At 45.1% G+C, this 22768-nt stretch overlaps 1 protein-coding gene across 1 annotated transcript; it reads right to left on the minus strand.

Annotated features, from left to right (window-relative positions):
• Nucleotides 1-2508: 2508 nt before the first annotated feature.
• MAT2B (methionine adenosyltransferase 2B) lies at nt 2509-20957 on the minus strand. Its single transcript, XM_024211923.3, has 7 exons — nt 20825-20957; nt 15149-15343; nt 14070-14184; nt 13499-13651; nt 7764-7957; nt 5683-5796; nt 2509-4122 (listed from the first exon to the last, which is right to left on the minus strand). The coding sequence occupies exons 1-7, from the start codon at nt 20885-20887 to the stop codon at nt 3952-3954; spliced, it is 1005 nt and encodes a 334-aa protein (XP_024067691.2). The 5' UTR covers nt 20888-20957; the 3' UTR covers nt 2509-3951.
• Between the last annotated feature and the right edge of the window lie 1811 nt (nt 20958-22768).

The following is a 22768-nucleotide window of genomic DNA, read 5'->3' on the forward strand; positions in this document are numbered from 1 at the left end:
CTGCTCGTCATCCCAGACTTGTATGACAATGTGATCCCACCACTCGGTGCTTGTTTCCCGACCCCAAAAGCGGCGTTCCACGGTGCTGAGCATGTCCGTGAATGCCACAAGCAATTTCGTGATGTACACGTTACGCGACTCGACATCATCGTCGGACTCCTCACTGTCACTTTGGATCTTAAGGAATAGCTCAACTGCCAAACGTGGCGTGCTGGCGAGACTCATCAGTATACTCCTCAGTAATTTGGGCTCCATTTCCCACAGACCGAAATGGAACACAGATCACGCTGCACAGAAACCGTTGAAAGATGGTGCCAAATGTGGACGGAAACACAGGGATTGCTGGGATGCGAAGCAATGCATCACGGGGCATTGGGACAGGACCCAGAATGCCCCACACCCCCCGCCTCCTTCCCACAACCCACGGCGCCAGAATGGGAAGAGGTGCTCTGTGGGATAGCTGCCCATAATGCACCGCTCCCAATGCCGCTGCAAGTGCCGCAAATGTGGCCACGACAGTGCGCTGTCAGCTGTCAGTGTGGACAGACTGCAGCGCTTTCCCTACTCAGCTGTACGAAGGCAGGTTTAACTCACAGCGCGGTACATCTGCAAGTGTAGCCATACCCTTAGTGGATATCTCAGCAAGTTGTTGAACTACTTCCTCAGTGGGGGCCGGCCCACTAATCCGGGTCCCAACCCAGGGATCCTGTAGATGGCAACCATGTGCTGTGTCCCCTCCAACCTCTCCATATTTTTCCCTGGGCCACTTCCCGTGGCCCCCAGCACCTCTTCGCCCTTACCTCAAGACTTCAGCCAGGAGTTCTCTCTCTAGCTCCCCTGGTCCTTGCTGGCAGCACTGCTCTGCCCAGGGTGATGGCACACCTTCCTTCCGCTAGGAGCCTGGTCTTCTCCCCTCAACCTCCAGTCAGCTACTGAACTTTGCTTTGCCCTGCAGCCCTTCTTGTATTAGCCTGCCAGGCCATGATTGGCTATTCCTCTCAGCCCCTTTCAAATTGAGTGCTTCCAGCGCAGCCTCCCTAAGGCTGCTTTTAACCCCTTTTCTGCCAGTGAGGGGCAGCCACTCCATCACAGGCTGACAAAATGCTTGACTGAAGGGTAAGAATATACAAGGAGTGACAGTCTTTGCACTGGATTGTAGTAAAATTTTCAAAGCTTCATAAGCTTCTTATTGCCTTTCAGAATCCTCTGACGAATATTGCAACATCCTGCAATACCCTTGAAAAACCTTACTGAATTAAAGTTTAGTAGCAGTGGAGTCCGGTCTATTAATGCACAGTTTATGTATTATTGTGGAGGTATATGTAACTTCTCTAAAAAGGAAACATAACCAAGGTAAACCCCTGGAAGTGTTCTGAGCTTCAAAGAACTATTTAAATAATGTCTCAGACATGAAAGAAACTTTTAGACACAAAATTAAGTGGGTTTCCTAGGAAGTCTCTAGATAAATGCAATGTGCCAAAAAAAACAGCCTTTTGAAATTACACCCTAAAAAGAGAACCAATGTCTGCTGATCACCTGTTGCAGGAGGACAAGCTCAGAGGCCCAAGCAGTAGAAAGAAACAGGCAGATATGCGCAGGATGGGTGCTTGTTCTGAGCTAACAGCTGTTATGAACTCATAACCACAGAAAAATGCCTCTGTCGACTTGAAGGACTCATCACCTCCCAGAACCCTTGCTGGAGGTGTGATCTCTGTAGGTTCTTTTATTGTTTTAATATTTTCTATTTAAGGCTTTCACCTCAATAGTAAATATGCTTGCTTAGAAAAAGCTATGTGGTAACTTATAACTGTGGGCAATTATGCTGTTTATAGCCTCTAAAGAGAAAGCAAAGTGTAGATGCAGATATGGGTCTCAGCCCAAGAGAGGTGATGACTGAGCAGCTGGGACATAAAGTGGGTGCTCTTGCTGGACCATGATGGTGAAGGGGGTTAGGGCTCCGACTGGAGGGGGCAGGCTCTGGGGAGGGGCCGGGGATGAGCAGTTTGGGGTGCAGGAGGGTGCTCCGGTGGGAAGAGAGGACTCCCCCCCAGCTCTCTCCTCCCACAGCAGCACCTGGGCTGAGGGAGAGAGGCACCTCTCCCCGCCGCAGCAGTTGCGGGGCTGGGGCTGCAGAACAGGACCCCTCTCCCGGCCCCGGCAGGTCTGGCCCAAGGGAGGGGCACTGCGGCTGGGTCTGGGCCGCCCCAGCAGCTTGGGGGCCAGGCTAGGTTGGGGCCGGGTGGTTCCCAGGCGGTTCCCTGAGCGGCACTAAAAAGGCTATTACGCAGCTGCCCAGCTTGCAGGAAACTTAGCACTCCACCCCTCCCTTGGGGGCTGTAGCCCATCAGTTGAGAAACATTTCTCTAGCCCATGACTGGGGAGTTAAATTTACTTGAAGTACATCAACATGATTTTATCGTTATTTCCTCCAGGACATATGAAGATTGTGAAGCTGGTTGTACCTAATTAAGATTTAGAAAAAATTCTTGAATCAACCACTGACGCTGATGCCAGCAACATATATTTATTGTCATTTTCAAGATATAACTTACTGTGTACATATCAAGACTTCAGACTAAAACAAACAAGTTTATCATAGACTCTTAACTCATGTCAGAGAAGGAATTAGAGGGACTGCTTTTAAAGTTGGCCTGTAAAAGATTTTTAAAACTGGTGATCTTCTGCCTTTTTGATCCATAAAGGCCTGAAGGGTTTCCAGGTTTTCTCTATTTATTTTTGCCTCAAATCTAGAATATCAAATCCAGTTTTCTGTGGTCTCTCTGGAAGATCTCAGAACAGGCATATTGTAAGCATCAAGATCTTACTGGTAGTTTGAATCTTTAAACGAGGACATTAGTATGCATCAATTCTCGGAAATGTTAATTGGGCACTGAATTCAAATAGGTGTTAAGAACAAAGTTTTGAATAGTCTAAGACTTGTTTGCGTTAGGGAGCTTACACTGTTGTAGTTACTGAGCAAACCCTTAATGTAGGCATTACACCAGTAAGACACTTTCCGCATCAGTGTATGTGCCTACCTCAGGAGTTTTCACAGGGGAAACTACGTTGTTGTAGTCAAGTTTTTGACTTTCTTCCCCTCAATTGTTCAGTTTTCACTTTTACTCTTTTTGATGCCCTTGTTTTACTACTTCTCCTACCACACAGTGTTCCAGCCTATATAGGATCTGAGTTTCTAGTATAACAAACAAACAGGAAAATGAATATACACTTCAAGCCTTTACACAAAGCAAAGGAGGGGCCAAGCCCATTTCCTTCTCTTCTTCCCCTCCCTACACTTGGCAGGTCACCTTTAAAAAGAGACAAATGCATACAATGAACAAATATATGAAGCTGCAGGAGTTCCAAGATATATAACATTGTGAAAATATATCTCAAGCATAAAAACTACACTCAGTAATTGCAAAAATAAAGTTTCACATTCTTTTAAACATTTTGATCTAAGCTCAAAGCAAATGAACATTAAACCTCAATGATTCTCGCTTTAACCCACATTAGTACAATAACTTTAAAATTAAAAAAGTGGAATCTTTTTTGGTGATAAAGAAACTGGCCAGGTCCTTCAAAGGAGATACTGTACATATAGCAAAGACCCTAAGCATCAACAGTATATTCCAGCCAAAGGAAGTCTCCAGCTGACCTGTTTCATACTTAGCATCAAATGTTACTGAAGACTAAGAACCATAATTCACTAGGATCAGATATTAGGTTAGACCATTACAAATAGAAGGAAAAACAAAACACTTTAAACAAGGTTCATTTTTTGCCACTGAGCTTTTTAGGCTAACAATTTCACTAGTGCAAGACCATATTTTTACCTGATTCAATGAAAGCTCATAAGTGTCACAATTTTTAAGAACACTCATACAAAACTATTTTTTTCCTTTTTTAAAAAAGTGCCACATACCATACTTTCATTAAAAAGTTTACAAATTAATGGAAGACAGTCTGTCTCCATCTCTTGTCAACAAGGAAAGGCCAAAGTGATTCTCTGATCCCAACTCGAAACGACGTTCGTTGTCCTATTCCCAGCATCTCTAGCTTGGAGCAGTCGAGCTGAGCATTCCTCGGACGAAGAGCACCCACCACTGGGCTATCAGTAATCTTTAAAAAAAAAAAAAAGAAACACTATGTAGTTAAAAATGGAGGCTTCTAAATAAGAATGAGTGCACACTATCATTTGTTGCTTTCAATAGGTTTGTTCCCTTCAGAAGAGAGCCTACATAAGGAGTTCCTGCCACCTGAAATGCCCTTCCTTTCTCTCCATCTCAGACTTTATCTCAAATTAAAATCCATTTTTTCCACTTACCTAAAATTTTTGAACAATGAAAGGCTAGGGAGACAAATTTTCATTTTGTAGAGCGTTTAGGGATGGTGTGTATTAACCACCCTACAGAAAATCCCATTTTACTTGTACTCCTTGTGTGAATCCTCTTTATGACACGTGGAAGAATTCCCCTTCAGTTAGACAGCTACAAAATGCATCAGACCTGTCTGAACTGGTAAAGAGTGAGCCATTTAATGTTTTTTCACATCATTGTCTCCTCTCTTCCATATCTTATCCCCACTCCTCTGACAACGGCCAGGAAATCAGCAGATGTGGATAACAGATGAGAAGTGCATATTCGTGGGATGAAAAATGCTTTAGAGACCTGCTTCATCCACCAACAGTAAAGGCTGTTAAATATCTGATCTCAGACCAACCTAGTTTTTTGAGTGTAAGGTGTCTTTCTTCCATGTCACATTTCTATACTAACTTTACTAATTAAGAATCCCTGAACTTGTGAGCTAGTAAGTCTCACTTTACCTTTAAATATAAACCCTAGACGTTAACAGCATCTCACTACTAACATATGTAGTAAATTTTTTTTTAAACAAGTCTGATCCCGAGGTGCTATGCATTTTTAACTTGCCCCTTTTCCTCAAATTTCTTCCTGTTTAGTTTAAATTTACATAAACTCAAAGGTTAAATGTTTTTAAATCCACCATTCTAAATATCCATGGATATTTCTCAACAATGAAGACCTATTCAGAGAATGGAATTTGAAAAGAAATAATAGTAACTTAAACATTATGACAATACAAAAGAGATTACAAAATTTACTGTATCTTAATTTGAAGAGAGATTTTTTTCATTAAAGGAAAACTAAGAGGCAAAAATTAGTTACAACGTCATTGATTACTAAGAGAAATTGCTCAATTTACAAAAAGTAGTCTGCGAAACTAAGGTATGCTAAATTAAATCTATGACTGCTAATTAAGTAGCTGGCTATTTGGTTATTATTCACTTTAAAAATATCAAAAGACTGCGTTAGCCAGCTGTATCCTAGAAGTACTTTATACACTAGACTTGCACACTTCTATAAGAATATACTGTACTTATGGGTAAGTTGATTTCTGATTGAAACAATACATCTGTTATAGGAAATCAGAATCCAGTTAACCTAGCAGCTGTCATTTCCTTGCAGTAGAAGATATCTATGTTGTTGGCAATACATCATACTATACTAAGGATTTTTGGGACTCTTCCTATTGCAATACTAAGATGTAATTGTTCATACTATCAGGAGAAGTGGCTCACTTGTATTTTTTAGTACAAGAAAGTGGCTCAAATGAAAGCATTCAGCAATTTCTATACTTTTGTATAGCCTCAACATTACTTACTGGTCTCAAGTGGCTGCTGGGAAGGTTGAAAGCATCTGCTATAGCACAGGCCATTTCATACTTGGTCATCTGTTCATTACCAGACCAGTGGAATGTTCCTTTTATTGATGGATCCTAGAAAGAAACAAGCAAAGATGAAGGGTCAGGCTGGCTCTTTTACAGAAACAGAATGTACAGGCTGACATTCAAACAAGATGATGGCATCCTGAAAAACAAGTTAATAATTAATTTAAATATTTCTGGAATGAATATATATTTCCAGAATAGAGACTGAGCAGATGTTTGGGAAGTGAAAAATGTAGCCCTTATAAAGCTATCAGTGGGACGGGCACAGTCCTGATACTACACATATTTGGCCTGACTTTTCAGAGACGCAGAATACGCTTGACTCAACTGTGCATCAATTGAATGCACTCTTAAAGATGACACATTACAGAAAAGGTTAAATGTATAGAAAAATCCATTCTAAGCCAATCATTTATCAAAATTCAAATAATGCAAGTGTGACAGACACCATGAACCCTCTTCTCCCTCACATCAAATGAGGCGATGTAGAAGTACTCAGACTGAACAAAGGCATAACTTTTTATATATATAGGTGTTGACAAGTCCAATCCTGTCCACATAATATGGCTGGCTGTGCAGAATACCACACTTTGAGTCAATTTACTTGTCACCTCACACACAGCGATTTCTGGGTAGTGACTGCCAAAGCTAATATTGCAAGACAATTTCAGTTTAGCGTTTCCACATGTTTGCAGCTTGCTGAAAAGTTACAATTTTGCATTTCAACATGAATTTTTCCATGCATGGTTCCTATCAATAGTTTTTTTGGGGAAATTATGCCTGCCAGTTTTGAGTGAAATTGGAAAAATACACTTACCATTTTAAAAAATTCTAACTGCAGTTTTTAGAAGAGTGATGAGACTGGGATAGTTAGAAACAGCTAAAGGTTGAAAGATGGCTCTTGGACATGTAAGTAGCTCTCTGGAGAGCTGTACTTCTGCCAGGTTGGGGGGGGGGGGGGAGAAACCAACTTATTTTGGTTTTGCAGAACTATGAGAGTTTGAAAACCATCCATTGAATATGTACAGTCTAGAAGTGCGCACAATGGACAGATTAACTGAACGAGCCTGCACAACTCTGAAGTGTGCACTCTGCATAAAGATTCTGGGCTGCTCCCTCTTAAACTGGGAGCTACTGCCTCCTGGCTAGCCCTCTAAGCCCTTATTTCCCCTGAACTGTGTTTGTTTGAAATTGGGATTATTAGAGAAAATTCAGTTAATGCTTCCTGGATTTTGAGCCCCAAAATGCACTCCTGGGCCCAGCATGTTTGAAACTTGTTACAGGGGAGTGCTTCCCCAGGCTTCTCTTTGGCCTTCTTACCTTCTCAGTTGGAGTCTGTCTACAGCAGCTAAATGTTATTACCAGGGTTATCTGCACATATGAATACCTCCTCCATGGTCCTACTCTGACAGCTCAGCTGGAAGAGCTCTAGTGGCGGCTTAATGAGGGTTGTATAAGAAGGTACAAGATGGTAGAGAGCTCGTGCTCCATTTCAGAGAAATTGGAGCATTTACAGTTTCTCTGAAACCCCGACCTATCAATATCCACCCCCTTCTGTCTCTCTGCAGCTTCATCAAATATTTTTTATACCACACTCAGCACCATTGCATGAGCATCTTAAAGAACTGTGTCCACCATGAAGTCTAATCAATGTTGATCTTAAATTTTCTTCCCTTTGTGTTTTTTTGTACAATTTATTGTAGAAATACTACAGTGATGAACTGATGACTTGCATTTTTAGTCCTGGAGACAGCAAGATTCATGGTCATTATAATTTCTTGTGCGCAAACAGATAAGAAAGCTGTGTGTCCTGCTCTCCCACTCTCATCCTTGCAACTTACAATTTCATCATTTCCCAAGTAGCACAACACTCATGGAGGGTCATGGATAGAGAAGCGGTTATTGAAGTAGCAGAGGATCAGCCCAGTGCACTGAAAATTAGAACCAGAGCCTTCAATTTGATACTGAACTGTACCACAGCAGGGAGGGGAAAATTAAAAAACAAAAATTCTCACCAACATTCTCTTCTCTGATAGCTGCCGGCAAACACAGGCTACATCCTTGATGTTGGTGGGAAATCTCTGTTGCCAATGGTCCATATTGGCTGATTTGTTACTGAACTGCACTTTATCAAACATAACAGTCACAGCACTCTCTTCCAGATTTTCTACTTCCCCATATAAGATAGGAATTCTGAGCACTGCAGCACCTAAAGAGGAAAAATATATTTTTTTAAAGTGTTAAAAGGAAACTATGAATAGCTAGGACCTAATGAACCCTTGAGAATAACCAAGAGAATTTCAGAATTACAGAATGTGAATAAAAATTGTTTTAGACATTTGGTAAACATTACATATATTCACACTCCTAAAAGAAAACCAGTATTAACTGTGATTGTGTACGGTCTGCTGTCATTTCATTTTTAGTCAATATGAAGTTTTCAAATTTCATATAGAACTGAGAACATTTATATACAGTAAATTAGAGTTGCTAAAATTACACCAAAAGACATCTATTCCTTTTTGTATAAAGCAGACATTTATATAGCTAATACTTGTATTCAAAGTGTTTATAATGCCAGTGAGCTGTACTGTTAATGGACAGGGAGAGACACCTAAAGGTGAAAACCCAAGACTTGCAGAGAAAAGATAAGGACAACATAAAAAGAATGAGAGGGGGAAAAAAAAGGCAACTCACAAGGGAACCATGGTGGGGAGTAGGAGGGGATGGGGGACAATATTACAGAGAAAGTGAGAAATTAGTAAACAGAGGGAATTAAATTAACTCAAGTGGCTACTTTTAAAAAAAAATCATCATCAAAGAAAATATGTAAATTTAGGCAATTAGGAAGTGAAGATCATCATATAAGTTGCTGAGACAGTATAAGAAATTTTTTCATTAACGAACACTTGCAAAGCGTGACTATATACAAGACTGCTGCCTGGATGATATACTCCCTAAGGCCTTAGCTACACTTGCGAGTTACAGCGCTATAAAGGCTCCCCAGCGCTGTAACTCACTCCCTGTCCACACTGGCAAGGCATTTGCAGCGCTGTATCTCCGTGGTTGCAGCGCTGCATGTACTCCACATCCCCGAGAGGAATAGCGAGTATTGCGCTGCCGCTGCGGCGCCAGTGTGGCCGCCCAATGCGCTGTGAATGGCCTCCAGAATTATTCGGCAGTATCCCACAATGCCTGTTCTAGCCACTCTGGTCATCAGTTCAAACTCTACTGCCCTACCCTCAGGTAACCAACCATGTGACCAACCCTTTACATTCCCCGGGAATTTTAAAAATCCCCTTCCTGTTTGCTCAGCCCGGCGTGGTGTGGAGTGCTATCAGCGAATCTTTCCAGGTGACCATGCCTCCACGCGCCAAGCGAGCCCCAGCATGGAGCAATGGCAAGTTGCCGGACCTCATCAGTGTTTGGGGGGAGGAAGCTGTACAGTCCCAGCTGCGCTCCAGCCGTAGGAATTACGATACCTTTGGGAAGGTATCAAAGGACATGATGGAAAGGGGACATGACCGGGACGCCCTGCAGTGCAGGATTAAAGTGAAGGAGCTGCGGAGTGCCTACCGCAAAGCCCGCAACGCAAACGGCCGCTCGAGTGCTCCCCCCGCGACCTGCCGATTCTACAAAGAGCTGGATGCGATACTTGGGGTTAACCCCACCTCCACTCCGAGCACCACCATGGACACTTCAGAGCCGGTGTGGGAGGAGGAGGAAAACGGGAGTGATGGTGGTGGGCCGGACGGAGACACCCCGGAATCCCTGGAGCCATGCAGCCAGGAGCTCTTCTCGAGCCAGGAGGAAGGTAGCCAGTCGCAGCGGCCGGTACTTGGTGGAGGACAAACAGAAGAGCAGGTTCCCGGTAAGCGGGTTTTTTTTTCGGGAAGGAATTTTTTCGGTGCGGGCTCTTTGGGAGAGGAGGGTTAGGCACGCATGCCTAGATGCGGAATAGTGGTTTACCACATTGATGTGGTTTACCACATCGCGGTAATCGGCCTCGGTAATCTCCTCGAATGTCTCATCCAGAACGTGGGCAATGCGCTTGCGCAGGTTTATCGGGAGAGCCACCGTGGTCCTTGTCCCAGCCAGGCTAACGTGTCCGCGCCACTGTGCCGCGAGGGGTGGGGGGGGACCATTGCTGCACACAGGCAAGCTGCATATGGGCCAGGGCGGAAGCCGCATTGCAGTAGAAGACCCTCCCTTGCTTCCCAGGTCACCCTCAGCAGCGAGATATCGTCCAGGACTAACTCCTGTGGAAAATGTTGGGACAGTGTTCAGTGTAGGTGCCCCCTGAAGCTGCTGGCTCTCCCCAAGGCACAAAAACCCAGAGGACAGTGCAGCCCTGAAACAATCAGTCCCCCTTACTCACCATTTTGAGGCTCCCGTGGGATATGTGTGCTCTGTTTTGGACGTGAAAATTATGCTATTGTGTAGACCCTATGTGTTTTCTACTCCTTAAGTGCGGGGGAAATCATTACTCTGTCTGGTATAAACAATGCTGCCTCTGTTAAATGTTGCATTTTGCCTATACAGCTGAATCAACCTTGAGACCTCAGCCGTCCCTCTTATCGCCTGCTCAGAGACTGCAAAGACTCAGGAAGAGACCGCGAAAAAGCAAAGAAGACATGCTGCAAGAAGTGATGCAGCAATCTATTAAAGAGAATGAGAAAGCACAGGACTGGAGGGAGAGAGAAAGCAGGATCCGCCAGGAAAACGCAGCGCACCGGCGGCAAAGCACCGCGCACCGGCAGCAAAGCACTGATAGGCTCATAAGCATCCTGGAGCGCCAAGCAGATACTATCCAGGAGCTGGTAGCCATGCAGAAAGAGGAGCAGTACCGCGAACGCCAACCCCCCCCCCCTACAGCCCTTGTCCCAAAACTCTGTTGTGCCCCACTGTCACCTCCAACCCACTTTCCCCAACTTCCGTGTTCTTCACGTCACCCACTCCCTCCAACACCAGTATCTTCACCACCCAGCCCTGAAAACCACGACCCTTACCCTCTGCACTCAACCCCCATCACCATGCAGTATAGCTGTCCTGAAGTGCAGCACTCACTGCACAGCACACCAGACAGGACATACGCGAAACTGTGATTGTACTGTTCCCCACTCCACCCCCTTGTCTCTTTTCAATAAAAGATTTTTTTTTCTTTTCAATAAATGGATTCTTTGGCTTTGAAAACATTCTTTATTATTGCATAAAGTAAAAGACTCCTTAGCACAGGAAATAAACAGGCACTGCAAGTCTGCTTAGCAAACACTGATTCCTAAAGATTGGAACTACTGCACTTCACTCCCGTGCAGGGCACCAGATATCACTGCTGGTTTTCAGCCTCAAATTGCTCCCTCAAGGCATCCCTAATCCTTGCAGCCCCGCGCTGGGCCCCTGTAATAGCTCTGCTCTCTGGCTGTGCAAATTCAGCCTCCAGGTGTTGAACCTCGGAGGTCCATGCCTGAGTGAAGCTTTCACCCTTCCCTTCACAAATATTATGGAGGGCACAGCACGCGGATATAACCGCGGGGATGCTGTTTTCGGCCAAGTCCAGCTTCCCATACAGAGATCGCCAGCGGCCCTTTAAACGGCCAAAGACACACTCCACAGTCATTCGGCACCGGCTCAGCCTGTAGTTGAACCGTTCCTTGCTGCTGTCAAGGCTCCCTGTGTAGGGTTTCATGAGCCACGGCATTAACGGGTAAGCGGGATCTCCAAGGATCACAAGGGGCATTTCAACTTCCCCTACTGTGATCTTCCGCTCTGGGAAAAAAGTCCCAGCCTGCATCTTCCTGAACAGCCAAGTGTTCCGAAAGATGCGTGCATCATGCACCTTTCTGGGCCAGCCTGTGTTAATGTCAATGAAACGCCCATGGTGATCCACAAGCGCCTGGAGAACCATAGAGAAATACCCCTTCCGATTAACGTACTCGGATCCTAGGTGGGGTGGTGCCAGAATAGGAATGTGCGTTCCATCTATCGCCCCTCCACAGTTAGGGAAACCCATTTGTGCAAAGCCATCCACTATTTCCTGCACGTTACCCAGAGTCACGGTTCTTCTGAGTAGGATGCGATTAATGGCCTTGCAAACTTGCATCAACACGATTCCAACGGTCGACTTTCCCACTCCAAACTGGTTTGCGACCGACCGGTAGCTGTCTGGAGTTGCCAGCTTCCAGATTGCAATAGCCACCCGCTTCTCCACTGGCAGGGCAGCTCTCAATCTCATGTCCTTGCGCTGCAGGGTGGGGGCAAGCTCCTCACATAGTCCCATGAAAGTGGCTTTTCTCATCTGAAAGTTCTGCAGCCACTGCTCGTCATCCCAGACTTCCATGACAATGTGATCCCACCACTCGGTGCTTGTTTCCCGAGCCCAAAAGCGGCATTCCACGGTGCTGAGCATGTCCGTGAATGCACAAGCAATTTCGTGGCGTACGTGTTACGCGGCTCGATAGCATCATCGGACTCCTCACCCTCACTCTCACTTTGGATCTTAAGGAATAGTTCGACAGCCAAACGTGACGTGCTGGCGAGACTCGTCAGCATACGCCTCAGCAGTTCGGACTCCATTTCCCGCAGACAGATCGCGCTGCACAGAAACCGTTGAAAGATGGCGCCAAAGGTGGACGGAAACAAAGGGATTTCTGGGATGCGAAGCGATGCATCACGGGGCATTGGGACAGGACCCAAAATCCCCCGCACCCACGCCCCCTTCCCACAACCCATGGCGCCAGAATGGGAAAAGGTGCTCTGTGGGATAGCTGCCCATAATGTACCGCTCCCAATAGCGCTGCAATTGCCGCAAATGTGGCCACGACAGTGCGCTGGGCAGCTGTCAGTGTGGACAGACTGCAGCGCTTTCCCTACTCAGCTGCACGAAGTCAGGTTTAACTCACAGCGCTGTACATCTGCAAGTGTAGCCAAGGCGTAAGGTAGCAAGGGAATTACCATTTGCTTTGACACTCTCAGTTTTGAAAGGTTATCAAAACTGAGACAGTGAAGTAAGAACAAAGAACCATTTTGGGTTGTTGGGTTTTTTTGTTTTTTTTAAAAGGAAGCAAAGTGATCTTGCACTGCTTCAAAACAAACAAACAAAAATATAAGAAAAGCCACTAAAAACCTAATTGTAAATAGAAGTATTCACAATACAAATATATAAATATCTTGCAACACAAACTTGATTGGTTTCTTTTATTATAGAATTACAAACTTAATAGTTGAAAGAGTGATCCATGTACTATTTGGATTTTAGTAAAACAATTGATTCGGTGTATTATGGTATCTTACTCAAAATCAACTTAAATCTGCTTACATAGGAAGACTGCTACAGTGATTACTGACTGAAAGACCATAACCAAAGGGTTATGAAACACAGCAAAGTACTGAGTTGGGGAAGGTGTCTAGTGTTGGGTCCAGTCTTATCTTCATTACCAATCCAGAAGAGGGAGCAAACAGCATCTTACTAAAATTCAGAGATGATACTAAATTGGGAGGTTTTGCAAACACTATTAGAATAGAAATAATACAAAGGCAGCTACGGAGTTCAGGAACATCAGCAAAGAAAATTAGATTCCACTGGTAGGAAAGAGGAAACAATCCCACAGGGACAGGAAGTTAGATTAGATGTTCTAATAGGTCTTTTTCAAATCTAGATTCTATGATTTTATTAATTTAATATGACCTATTAGCTCATCTGTAACAAAGTGAGAAGAAAAAAACTTCAATTGTATTTAAATTGTATTCTTACCTTCATTATTTTCAAGGACTGCCTTTTCTCCTTCTAATTTAGTTTTACCATAAAGATTTAGGGGATTTGGTGCATCACTCTCTTTATACGGAGGATTTGTTCCATCAAACACATAGTCTGTACTAATGTAGATCAGAAATGCTCCAACTCCAGCTAAGATAAAAGACGTGTGGGGGGAAAATAAAGAAAACTTACTATGAGCCTTTAGAGATAAAGGGGGAAATTGCTATTCATTGCACCTAAAGACATTTGTACGCTGTTTATTTCAAATTCACTATAATTCATACTTTCAGTACGAAACTACAGTCATGGATGGAAAAAAAATGCATGTTCTAGATTCAAAACTATCCCCCTTGCCTTCTCACCCCTTCATTCCCTCACTTTGTCACCTTGCTAATCCTCCACACATACACATGTGTTGTCTTCACCTAAATAAGCTAGATAGAAAGCTTGCTGAGGCAATGATGGATCTTGGCTGTTTAAGTGTGAAGTGTTATGCATACTTATGCCACTGTATAAATTAATGCAGTATCCTGGCAAAAAAAATGAATCCATCTCATTGTCTCTTTACCTGCTTCTTTTGCTAAGTTCCCTGAAGCAGTCACATTGAGCTGAGAAACAGCATCTGCTTGACTTTCTACAACATCTGGTCTTCTCTCAGCAGCACAATGCACTATCACATGAGGCTGAAAATTAAAGACTCAATTTTAATGAGGAACAAAATAAAAAAATAGCAATTGTGCCCTCAACATAGAAACCAGGTCTGTCATCTACAGAGAAACTAAATAGTATTATAATTTAATTGTGGCACTGCTCCACAACAATCATTTATTGTGAAATCTCAAAGAGTTCTCTTTCCTTTGGAAATGCAATAGAATAAAGCTGCCTTAAGATTTTACAATAAATATCTAAGAATCTCATTCAGTAATTTTGCAGTCATGACCCTCAATAATATCTATCTTACAGAAAGGAGTTTTGTTCTCATCTGAGTGTTAAAGATGATATGGGTTAGACTCAATACCCAATCATCCACAATGGTAATTAAACAATGCTAACCAAATTAGATTTAAATGGTATTAATGCAAAGTTCATAAATGATTTGCTTGGCAGGTGTAGACCAGGCACAAGAGCTTTATAACTCTTTCTAGGCTAGGTCCCTATTTATTCTAGAATAAGCATTTTAAAAAGTTATTCACTGGAAGCTATGAAACAGCTTGGAAGTTTGTGAAACACAGCATTGACTGTTACAAGGAGATTTCTGCCATGAGAGAAACAAGGTATACAAATAATTATTCTGTATCTTTAGTGCAATGAAACCTTATTGTAACATTGCAGTGTCTCCATACAAATCATTACAGAAATGTAACAGCTTTTTATTTAACTACCAAATGTGTGTTTTTACACTGACTTGCTGTTGATTTTGTATCTAGGGATATTACGCAAACACAGAGTAGTCACTGTACAAATTAGGGGAACAACAAAACTATCTTCTTCCAAACTACTACCTCAGAGGATTTTAGAGTGCCACTGGGATCATATGAGCTAAATGGTGTAAGGCAGATTAAACTTATTTGTTTAATGAAGGATACACATAGTCTCCAGTGCAATATGGCAAGTTGTCTGCTTCTTCTTGCCTTCCAGTAATCTTACCTGAAAATCCTGGATAATGTCATGAACCTCAACAGAATTCAGAAGATTAATCCGTTCAAATTTGGGTCGAGCTCTACTGTATCCACAGCCAACTGCATGCCAATTGTTTTCATTAAATTCTTTGTACACAGCTCTGCCAAGAAGCCCAGTAGCTCCTGTAATCAGAACACGTCTATTGGGAATATCAACATCTTCCTGGGGGGTGGGGGGGAGAAAAAGAAAACACATTTTTATTTCTTTCCATTATACTTAATGTCTCAGTTAATGTTTTATTATTTGGATGCAACTATAATCAGCGCGAATGAGTGTCATCATATTATTCCTGAAAAACATTCAGGTTTGCTTTCTTCACTGTTTTCAAAAATGTAATGATTAAGTGATACATGGAGCCCTATAAAGCTTTGTAAAATGTAAATACTTGAAAGCATAGGATAATGTTACAGCAGCAAATATAGATACACATTTCAGAGATCTGAACTGCAAAGCTTCATTCATAAACTTATTTATGTCAGCAGAGGTGAACAAAGAATGAAAAAATATCAAAAACAAAGGGTCAGATATTTAAGGGAGCTCATAATTCAGTAGCTCCATTGCACAACAGGAACTGCTGGGTGATGAGTGCTTCTGAAGATCTGGCTCTGAATGTTTCGTTGAAAAAGTAGTGAACTAATCCTGCAATGAGCTCCTTCTGGGCAGCCTCTGTACACAGGAAGAGTCCCATTCACTACAAAAGGATTCTGCAGAGGTATTCCCATGAGGCACTCACTGCAGAATTGAGATGTAAATTGAATATTTCAGGCAAATAATTAATAAAATACTCACACAATTCATGTTTAGTTGAACAAGATGTATCAGAAAAATGCTTTGATTATTCAACCTGCTCCAAATGTCCATGTGGTATACTAAAGCATACTTCAGTGCTTAACAAGATTACCTACAGATAAACTTATATAAATTACATACAAAATGGAGAGTGCAAGAATCTTTAATAATGAAAAGTGACTAGTAACCTCAATATAGGGGTTGTGAGCCTCTTCCCCTATAATTATAAGCAAAAATATAGTATTCTTAAATTTAGTCCGATAACTGGATGATGTTTTAGAGAATCATTCTTAATTTACAAGTCAAAAATTGGATGCTCATTTAAATTTGCACTAGAAACGGAGAACACATCAGATGAAATCTAAGCAAAATGATAATCTTTAACAGTTTAAGTAGATGCAATTTGTATTCTGTTACTCTACCTTGCACAAATGAGTAAGCAAGTTTACGACCAGAAACCATTTCAAACAGCTTTGGATAAACAATCATGGGTCTTTTCAGCTTGCCAGCAGATAGCAGACATCTGCCATAGTTTCAGAACAAATTTATTCTAAGTATGAAATAGATCAGATTTTCCAACCTCTATACATAACCCATCCACAATAAGCATTGCATTGATTCTTTATTGAATGCCTCCCTGAAGCAACAATGTTTGCTCTGCAAGCAGATCCAGTGGCTGCCTTTGCTGGTGTTCATGGTTTTGTGTGTCAGCAGCAGCATTGACAGGGTGAACAGAACCAATGGAAGTAACAAGTCTTGTCAATTTTAAGGTTCCTTGGGAAATCAGCTACAGAGGTACTGGAGCGGTCTTTCTGCAGACTCAGAATGACAACACCCTATCTGAACCCATTCAGAAGATTTTCCTTTAAAACCAGAAGATATGGAAGCTTAAATCCTAACTCCTGGTTTTGCTCCACATTCCCCTTTCTGTAAGAAAAGATTCCTGTTTGCTCCTGCATTTCTCTAGCTAAAGGGGCAGGGGTGAATATTATACATCTCTACCCCAATATAACGCTGTCCTCGGGAGCCAAAAAAATCTTATCACGTTATAGGTGAAACCACATTATATCGAACTTGCTTTGATCCGCTGGAGTGAGCATCCCCCCGGAGCACTGCTTTACCACGTTATATCCGAATTTGTGTTATATTGGGTCGCGTTATATCGGGGTAGAGGTGTATATTCAAGTTATGTCTGGCAAATGCTGTGCCTAGGTAACTTAAACTGCACAGGTCTGCTAACTCTTTTTTGAGCTTGTTAAAATTACCAATCCCATTTTATATCAAATTACAAGAGGGTGGATACTTTGATTTTAATATTAAAACTGACATGACTGCTGAATGTCAGCCTGAGTTTTACTGTAGTCCTGCCTGATTAGAGGATACATCCAAAAAGCTAGTTATGGCTATGAAGGTTTCCGATAAGATTTCTCTCTATACGACTTAAGTTAAAAATATAAAGCAACATAAAGAGTAGTCTGTAATGGTTTGAGTGTCATTCCGTTACACACAAGTTTTATCAAATTAACAGATTCAAGTTACTGTTCAAGGAAGCCTTACTGTTGCCAGGATTTCCAGGCACTCTTTATAATTGAGAAGCAGTCACTTGCATTCAAACACTTCCAAATATGAATATAAAAGTTCCATTACCAGCTAATTTGCAACTGTACCCACTATTTGAGTGGTAGAATAAAGCACTGTACAGATATGTCTCACTCTTCTAGAAGTTCAGTGTTCACTGAGGATAGAGGCAAAGGAAGTTTTGAAGCACGAACTAGGATGTTAAACTGAGTTATTTAACAGTAAAGTCTGAAATAAGATCAAAAGAACTTTAAATCAGAGATCTTTCTTTCAGATAAAAAGAAAAGAATGAATATGCAATGACACCAAAAGCTGAGAAACAGAATATTTTAAAAGACAACATTCCTCTGTAGACACTACTTGAATGTAATTTAAGAGTATGAGTTTTCAAAAGAGGTGGAAAGTTTCAGCTTTCACCTTGAAACTGTTATAAAAATATTTTAGATGAAATCTAGACTACATAAGGAGTTATGAGCTTGACAGCATGACAACAATGATGCAATCTAACTGTTAAAATCCTTTAAATTTCAAAGCTAATATAATTTAGTGATGACAACACACAGTAATTGGCTATGAATTGGCAACCAATGCAGTTTTGGGCTGTACTATGCACATAAATATCAGAACCGGGAAGTCACCATCAAGACTATCCTCAGAATAATCCAGTTAGTTTTGGACACCCTCAACAACAAAAATGAATGGGAACTCAGAAAAGAGTAACAGTGATTAAAAGACTGATATATTTGAATTGTAAAGACTGAAAAGTGAACATATCTAAACATTTGACTAGAGCAGGGGAGGGCAAACTACGGCCAGCGGGCCGGATCTAGCCCATCAGGGCTTTCAATCTGGCCCGCGGGATTGTCAGCCCTGTGGCGCAGCAGGGCTAAAGCAGGCTCCCTGCCTGCCCTGACTCCAAGCTGCTCCCGGAAGCAGCCGGCACCATGTCCCTGAGGGGAAGGGAGAGGGCGCGCAGAAGGCTCCGTGCACTGCCCTTGCCTGCAGGCACCACCCGCTGCAGCTCCCATTGGCTGGGAACGGGGAACCGCAGCCAATGGGAGCTTTGGGATTGGTACCCACAGGCGAGGGCAGGGCGGAGCTGCCTGCCCCACCCCATCCCCAGGAGTCACTGCCGGACATGCCGGCCACTTCCGGGAACAGCGCGGGGCCAGGGCAGGCAGGGAGCCTCCCTTAGCCCCACTGCGTGCTGCTGCCACCTCAGAGCTGCTCGAGGTAAGCAGCACCAGGCTGGAGCCCGCACCCCAACCCCCTGCCCTGAACCCCCTCCCACGCTCTGCACCCCAGCTCCCTGCCCTGTGCCCCCTCCTGCACCCCACACCCTTACCCTGAGCCCCTTCCTGCACACCACACCCCCTCCCGCACACCACACCCCCCTGCCCTAACCCTACAATCATGGCCCAGGGTACAATTTCCCTACCCATATGTGGCCCTCGGGCCAAAAAGTTTGCCCACCCCTGGATTAGAAGGAAATTTAATCTCATTTATTTACCAAAATTTTGAAAAACACTTCTAACAGTATTTAAAAACTACAATGCAAATATTAAAGACAAAGACACCTATAATCAGTAGTAAAAACGTTGCTACAATATGAATATAAAACGAAATTATGAGAAAATTAGTCATTAACCTATGTTCCATCAATCAATGAAAACCTACAGAACCAAATAGGCACAGGTGGATTTTCCAAAGCAGCAAATTCAAATAAGAAGCCTGCACTGGAAACATTCTTCTGCAAAGTAAAAGCATTCCTTAGGTTCTTCACTGCTGTGATGGAATAAAAAGGTAGACGGGTCCCAGATCATTCAAGTATATGAAGCTTGTAAATTCTCTCAAGCTAAAGAAAAAGGTATGACCACAACAGTTACCTAGCAAGTTACTAGGAGTCAGAATTTCTAAATTCTAATCCCAGGCCAATGTCTCCAGCAAAGTTCGGGGGACTCAAATGATATAACTGGTGCCCTTAGACTATTCAGAAAAAAAAAAATTCTGACACAAAATCTGAGCCATTTGTACAAGTGGCAAGAGCTTTTTGTATGCCATGTCTACCTTTAGATGTTTGCAAAGTTATTGGTGATGTGGTTATACAGAAAATATCTTGTGAACAATGACTCCCTTTCTTCCCCAGTAGGGAGGGATAGCTCAGTGGTTTCAGCATTGGCCTGCTAAACCCAGAGTTGTGAGTTCAATCCTTGAGGGGGCCACTTAGGGATCTGTGGCAAAATCAGTACTTGGTCCTGCTAGTGAAGGCAGGGGGCTGGACTCGATGATCTTTCAAGGTCCCTTCCAGTCCCTAGGAGATAGGATATCTCCTTTAATTTAATTTATTTAATTTAAAAAGGATGGAGTCTTAGACCATCACAAAACGAGTGCTATTGTTCCCCCCCGGAGGTGAACATCTGGATGAGGCACAAGCCTGATTTATTAAAATCAAACTAAAGAGCATATACAACAGAAGTGGTAGTAATGGATCTCACTAAATGTAACATTATCTTCAAGTAAATGGAATACATACTTTTAGATAATGCAGAAAGAGATTACTCCCCCAGGAACAGGAAGCTGAAAGAACCTTGTCATCAGTTTATCTGATAACAGTTTCATAAATAACTACCTCTTACCGCCCAGAAATCTAATTAAACTTGTTTTCCTTCTTTATGTCCAGTGAGGTTTATAATGCAGTACTGATGAGCACTGCTGTCTGGCTATGTTTGGTGTAGGGCTACATCAGGCATGGCAGCAGGAACACTTATTTCAAGACGAGGGGATTCACTGTGCAGTGGGCTGCTTGTTTGGGGCACTAGGTGACCCTGGCTGGCCTGGAGAGCTGGGGTGGAGCTGGGCAGTCCCGCTGATGAGCGCGCAGGCAACTTGGGAGCCAGGTCTCCAGTCAGAGTCAGCCACAAGGGGGTAGTTGTCCCGCTCCCCGAGCCCCGCTGCTAGGGGTGGGGGCAGACAGCGCCACCCGACCCAGCCGGGAGCTTGCCCGATGCGGTGCCGACGCAAGGCGATGGCTCTACGGAGTTTTTGCCTATCGGGGGGAGGGGGACTAGAAACAGGCCGCAGGTGCCGCCCGCGGGGGAGGGATCTGGCGAGTCGGTCACGGTGGCTAGAGCCCCCGCCAGTGGTTGCTACGGGACAGGCCGATCCTGCCCCGCCACTGCCCCCGGGAGGCGCGGGGAGCCGGCCTAAGGCCCCCCCGGCCGCTCTACGCGCCCTACCCCTGCCCCAGCGCTCGGACCGCCAAGGCACCCCGCTCACCTCCACCAACTCGCATTGCCCCGGCATGAAGCGGATCTTGAGCTCCTTCTCCCGGCCAACCATCCCCGCCGGCCTCGGCCTCCGCCTCCCGCTGCGCCACTGATCCCCTCACTCCGGGTGCGGCCGACGACCGCTTCCGAGCTCACTGCCCAGCTCGGCAGCTGATTGGTTCCTCAGCCGGGAGAGATGGGGTGTACGGGAGGCACGCAAGGCTCCATCCTGCCAGCTCATTGGCCCCGCTCTCAGTCGGCGCACGCGCGGGGCTCAGTTACGAGCCCATTGGCCGGCGGGGGCCTCACAGGCACACAACGCTTCTTAAAGGGGCAGCAGCCTTATTACGCTTGTTTTGACTAGTAGGAGAAGGTAGGGGAGCCAGCCCAGCCCCGCTGCTCCCCAGTGTGGGTGCAGTGACAGCGTGGGACTCGGCTGCAGCTGGTGCCGCTTAGGCCAGCTTAGCTCAGACTGAGTTGGCTGGTGCTAGCTACACCCTGGTCTAGACAAGGCCCAGCGGCAGGCGGAGGTGTTGGTGGGGCCCGGGTCAAGCCCTCCATCTGCTGGGCTGCGGACATCGGGGCCAACAGGGCTGATCCCTGGACCTGGGCAGGCTCCAGCACCGTGCCAGAGCTCAGCCCCCTCTGCTAACTGAGGCAGCCGCATCCTCACTCGTGTTCAGTGCGCTGGGGTAGGGGTGTGGGAGGGGCTGAGGACTCCATCTGGGGGTGCGGGCTCTGGAGTGGGGCTGGGGATGAGGGGTTTGGTGTGGGAGGTAATTAGAGCCTATATAAGAAAAAGACCCCAAAATTGGGACTGTCCCTATAAAATCAGGACATCTGGTCACCCTAGGTGAGGCAGAGAGGTTCAGGATGTGGGAGGGAGCTCTGGGCTGGGGCAGGTGGTTAGGGTGCAAGGGAGTGAGGGTTCTGTGTGGGGGTGCAGGCTCTGGGGTGGGGCTGGGGATGAGGGATTTAGGGTGCAGGAGGGGGCTTTAGATTGGGGTGGGATAGAGAGGTTCAGGGTGTGGGAGGGGGCTGGGGTCCAGGGGGAGGGCTTCATCTGGGGTGGGGCCAGGGATGAGGGTTTTGGGGTGCAGGAGGGGACTCTGGGTTTGGGGATGGGGCGCAGGGTTACCTTCAGCGACTCCCAGTCAGCGGGGCGGCTAAGGCAGGCTTTGTGCCTGTCCCGACTCCACGCTGTGCCCTGGAAGCAGCCAGCAGCAGTTAGGCTCCTAGGCGGAGGTACAGCAAGAGGCTCTGCATACAGCTCTTGCCTGCAGGCACCACCCCCGCAGCTCCCATTGGCCACTGTTTCTGGCCAATGGGAGTGCAAAGCCAGTGCTCGGGGTGGGGGCAGCACACAGAGCCCCATGGCGTCTGTCGTCCTCCCCGACCCACACCTAGGAGCCTGCTCTGCTGGCCGCTTCTGGGACGCAGTGCGGAGCCAGGACCGGTAGGTATTAGCCTGCCTTAGCTCCCCAGCAGCACTGATTGGACTTTTAACGGCCCGGTTGGCGGTACTGACCGGAACTGCCAGGGTCCCTTTTCGACCAGATGTTCCAGTAAAAAAACAGACACCTGGTCACCCTACCCCCTGCCTAGCCCTGGATGGAGGGAATGGAGCCAGTTTGAGGTGCACAGTGGCAGAGACCACCTGTCTCCTCACAGCCACAGGGGGTTGTTTGGATGCTGCAGCTCCATTAACCCTCTACAGCAGCGGTTTTCAAACTGGGTCAGGACCCCAAAATAGGTCACCACCCCCTTTCAATGGGGTCATCAGGACTGGCGTTAGACTTGCTGGGGCACGGGGCCAACGCCTGAGCCTCACCACCCAGGGCCCAAGCCCAAGCCGCACTGCCCGGGGCCCAAGGGCTTCAGCCCTGACTGTCAGGTGCTCCCCTGCCCGGGGCTGAAGTCCTTCAACTTTGGCTCCCTGACCAAGGCAGTGGAG

Source organism: Terrapene carolina, unplaced genomic scaffold (genome assembly GCF_002925995.2).
Source record: "Terrapene carolina triunguis isolate 2854851 unplaced genomic scaffold, T_m_triunguis-2.0 Scaffold838, whole genome shotgun sequence".
In the NCBI taxonomy this organism is placed as follows: Eukaryota; Metazoa; Chordata; order Testudines; family Emydidae; genus Terrapene; species Terrapene triunguis.

Bases quoted from the DNA above. Each gene is read 5' to 3' on its own strand.
- MAT2B (XM_024211923.3), bottom strand. From the start codon at position 20,887: ATGGTTGGCCGGGAGAAGGAGCTCAAGATCCGCTTCATGCCGGGGCAA. The intron at 14,185-15,148 runs GTAAGATTACTG...TTTAATTTTCAG, and splicing joins ACATTATCCAGGATTTTCAG to CCTCATGTGATAGTGCATTG. The intron at 7,958-13,498 runs GTAAGAATACAA...TTTCCTCTTTAG, and splicing joins AGTCCTTGAAAATAATGAAG to GTGCTGCAGTGCTCAGAATT.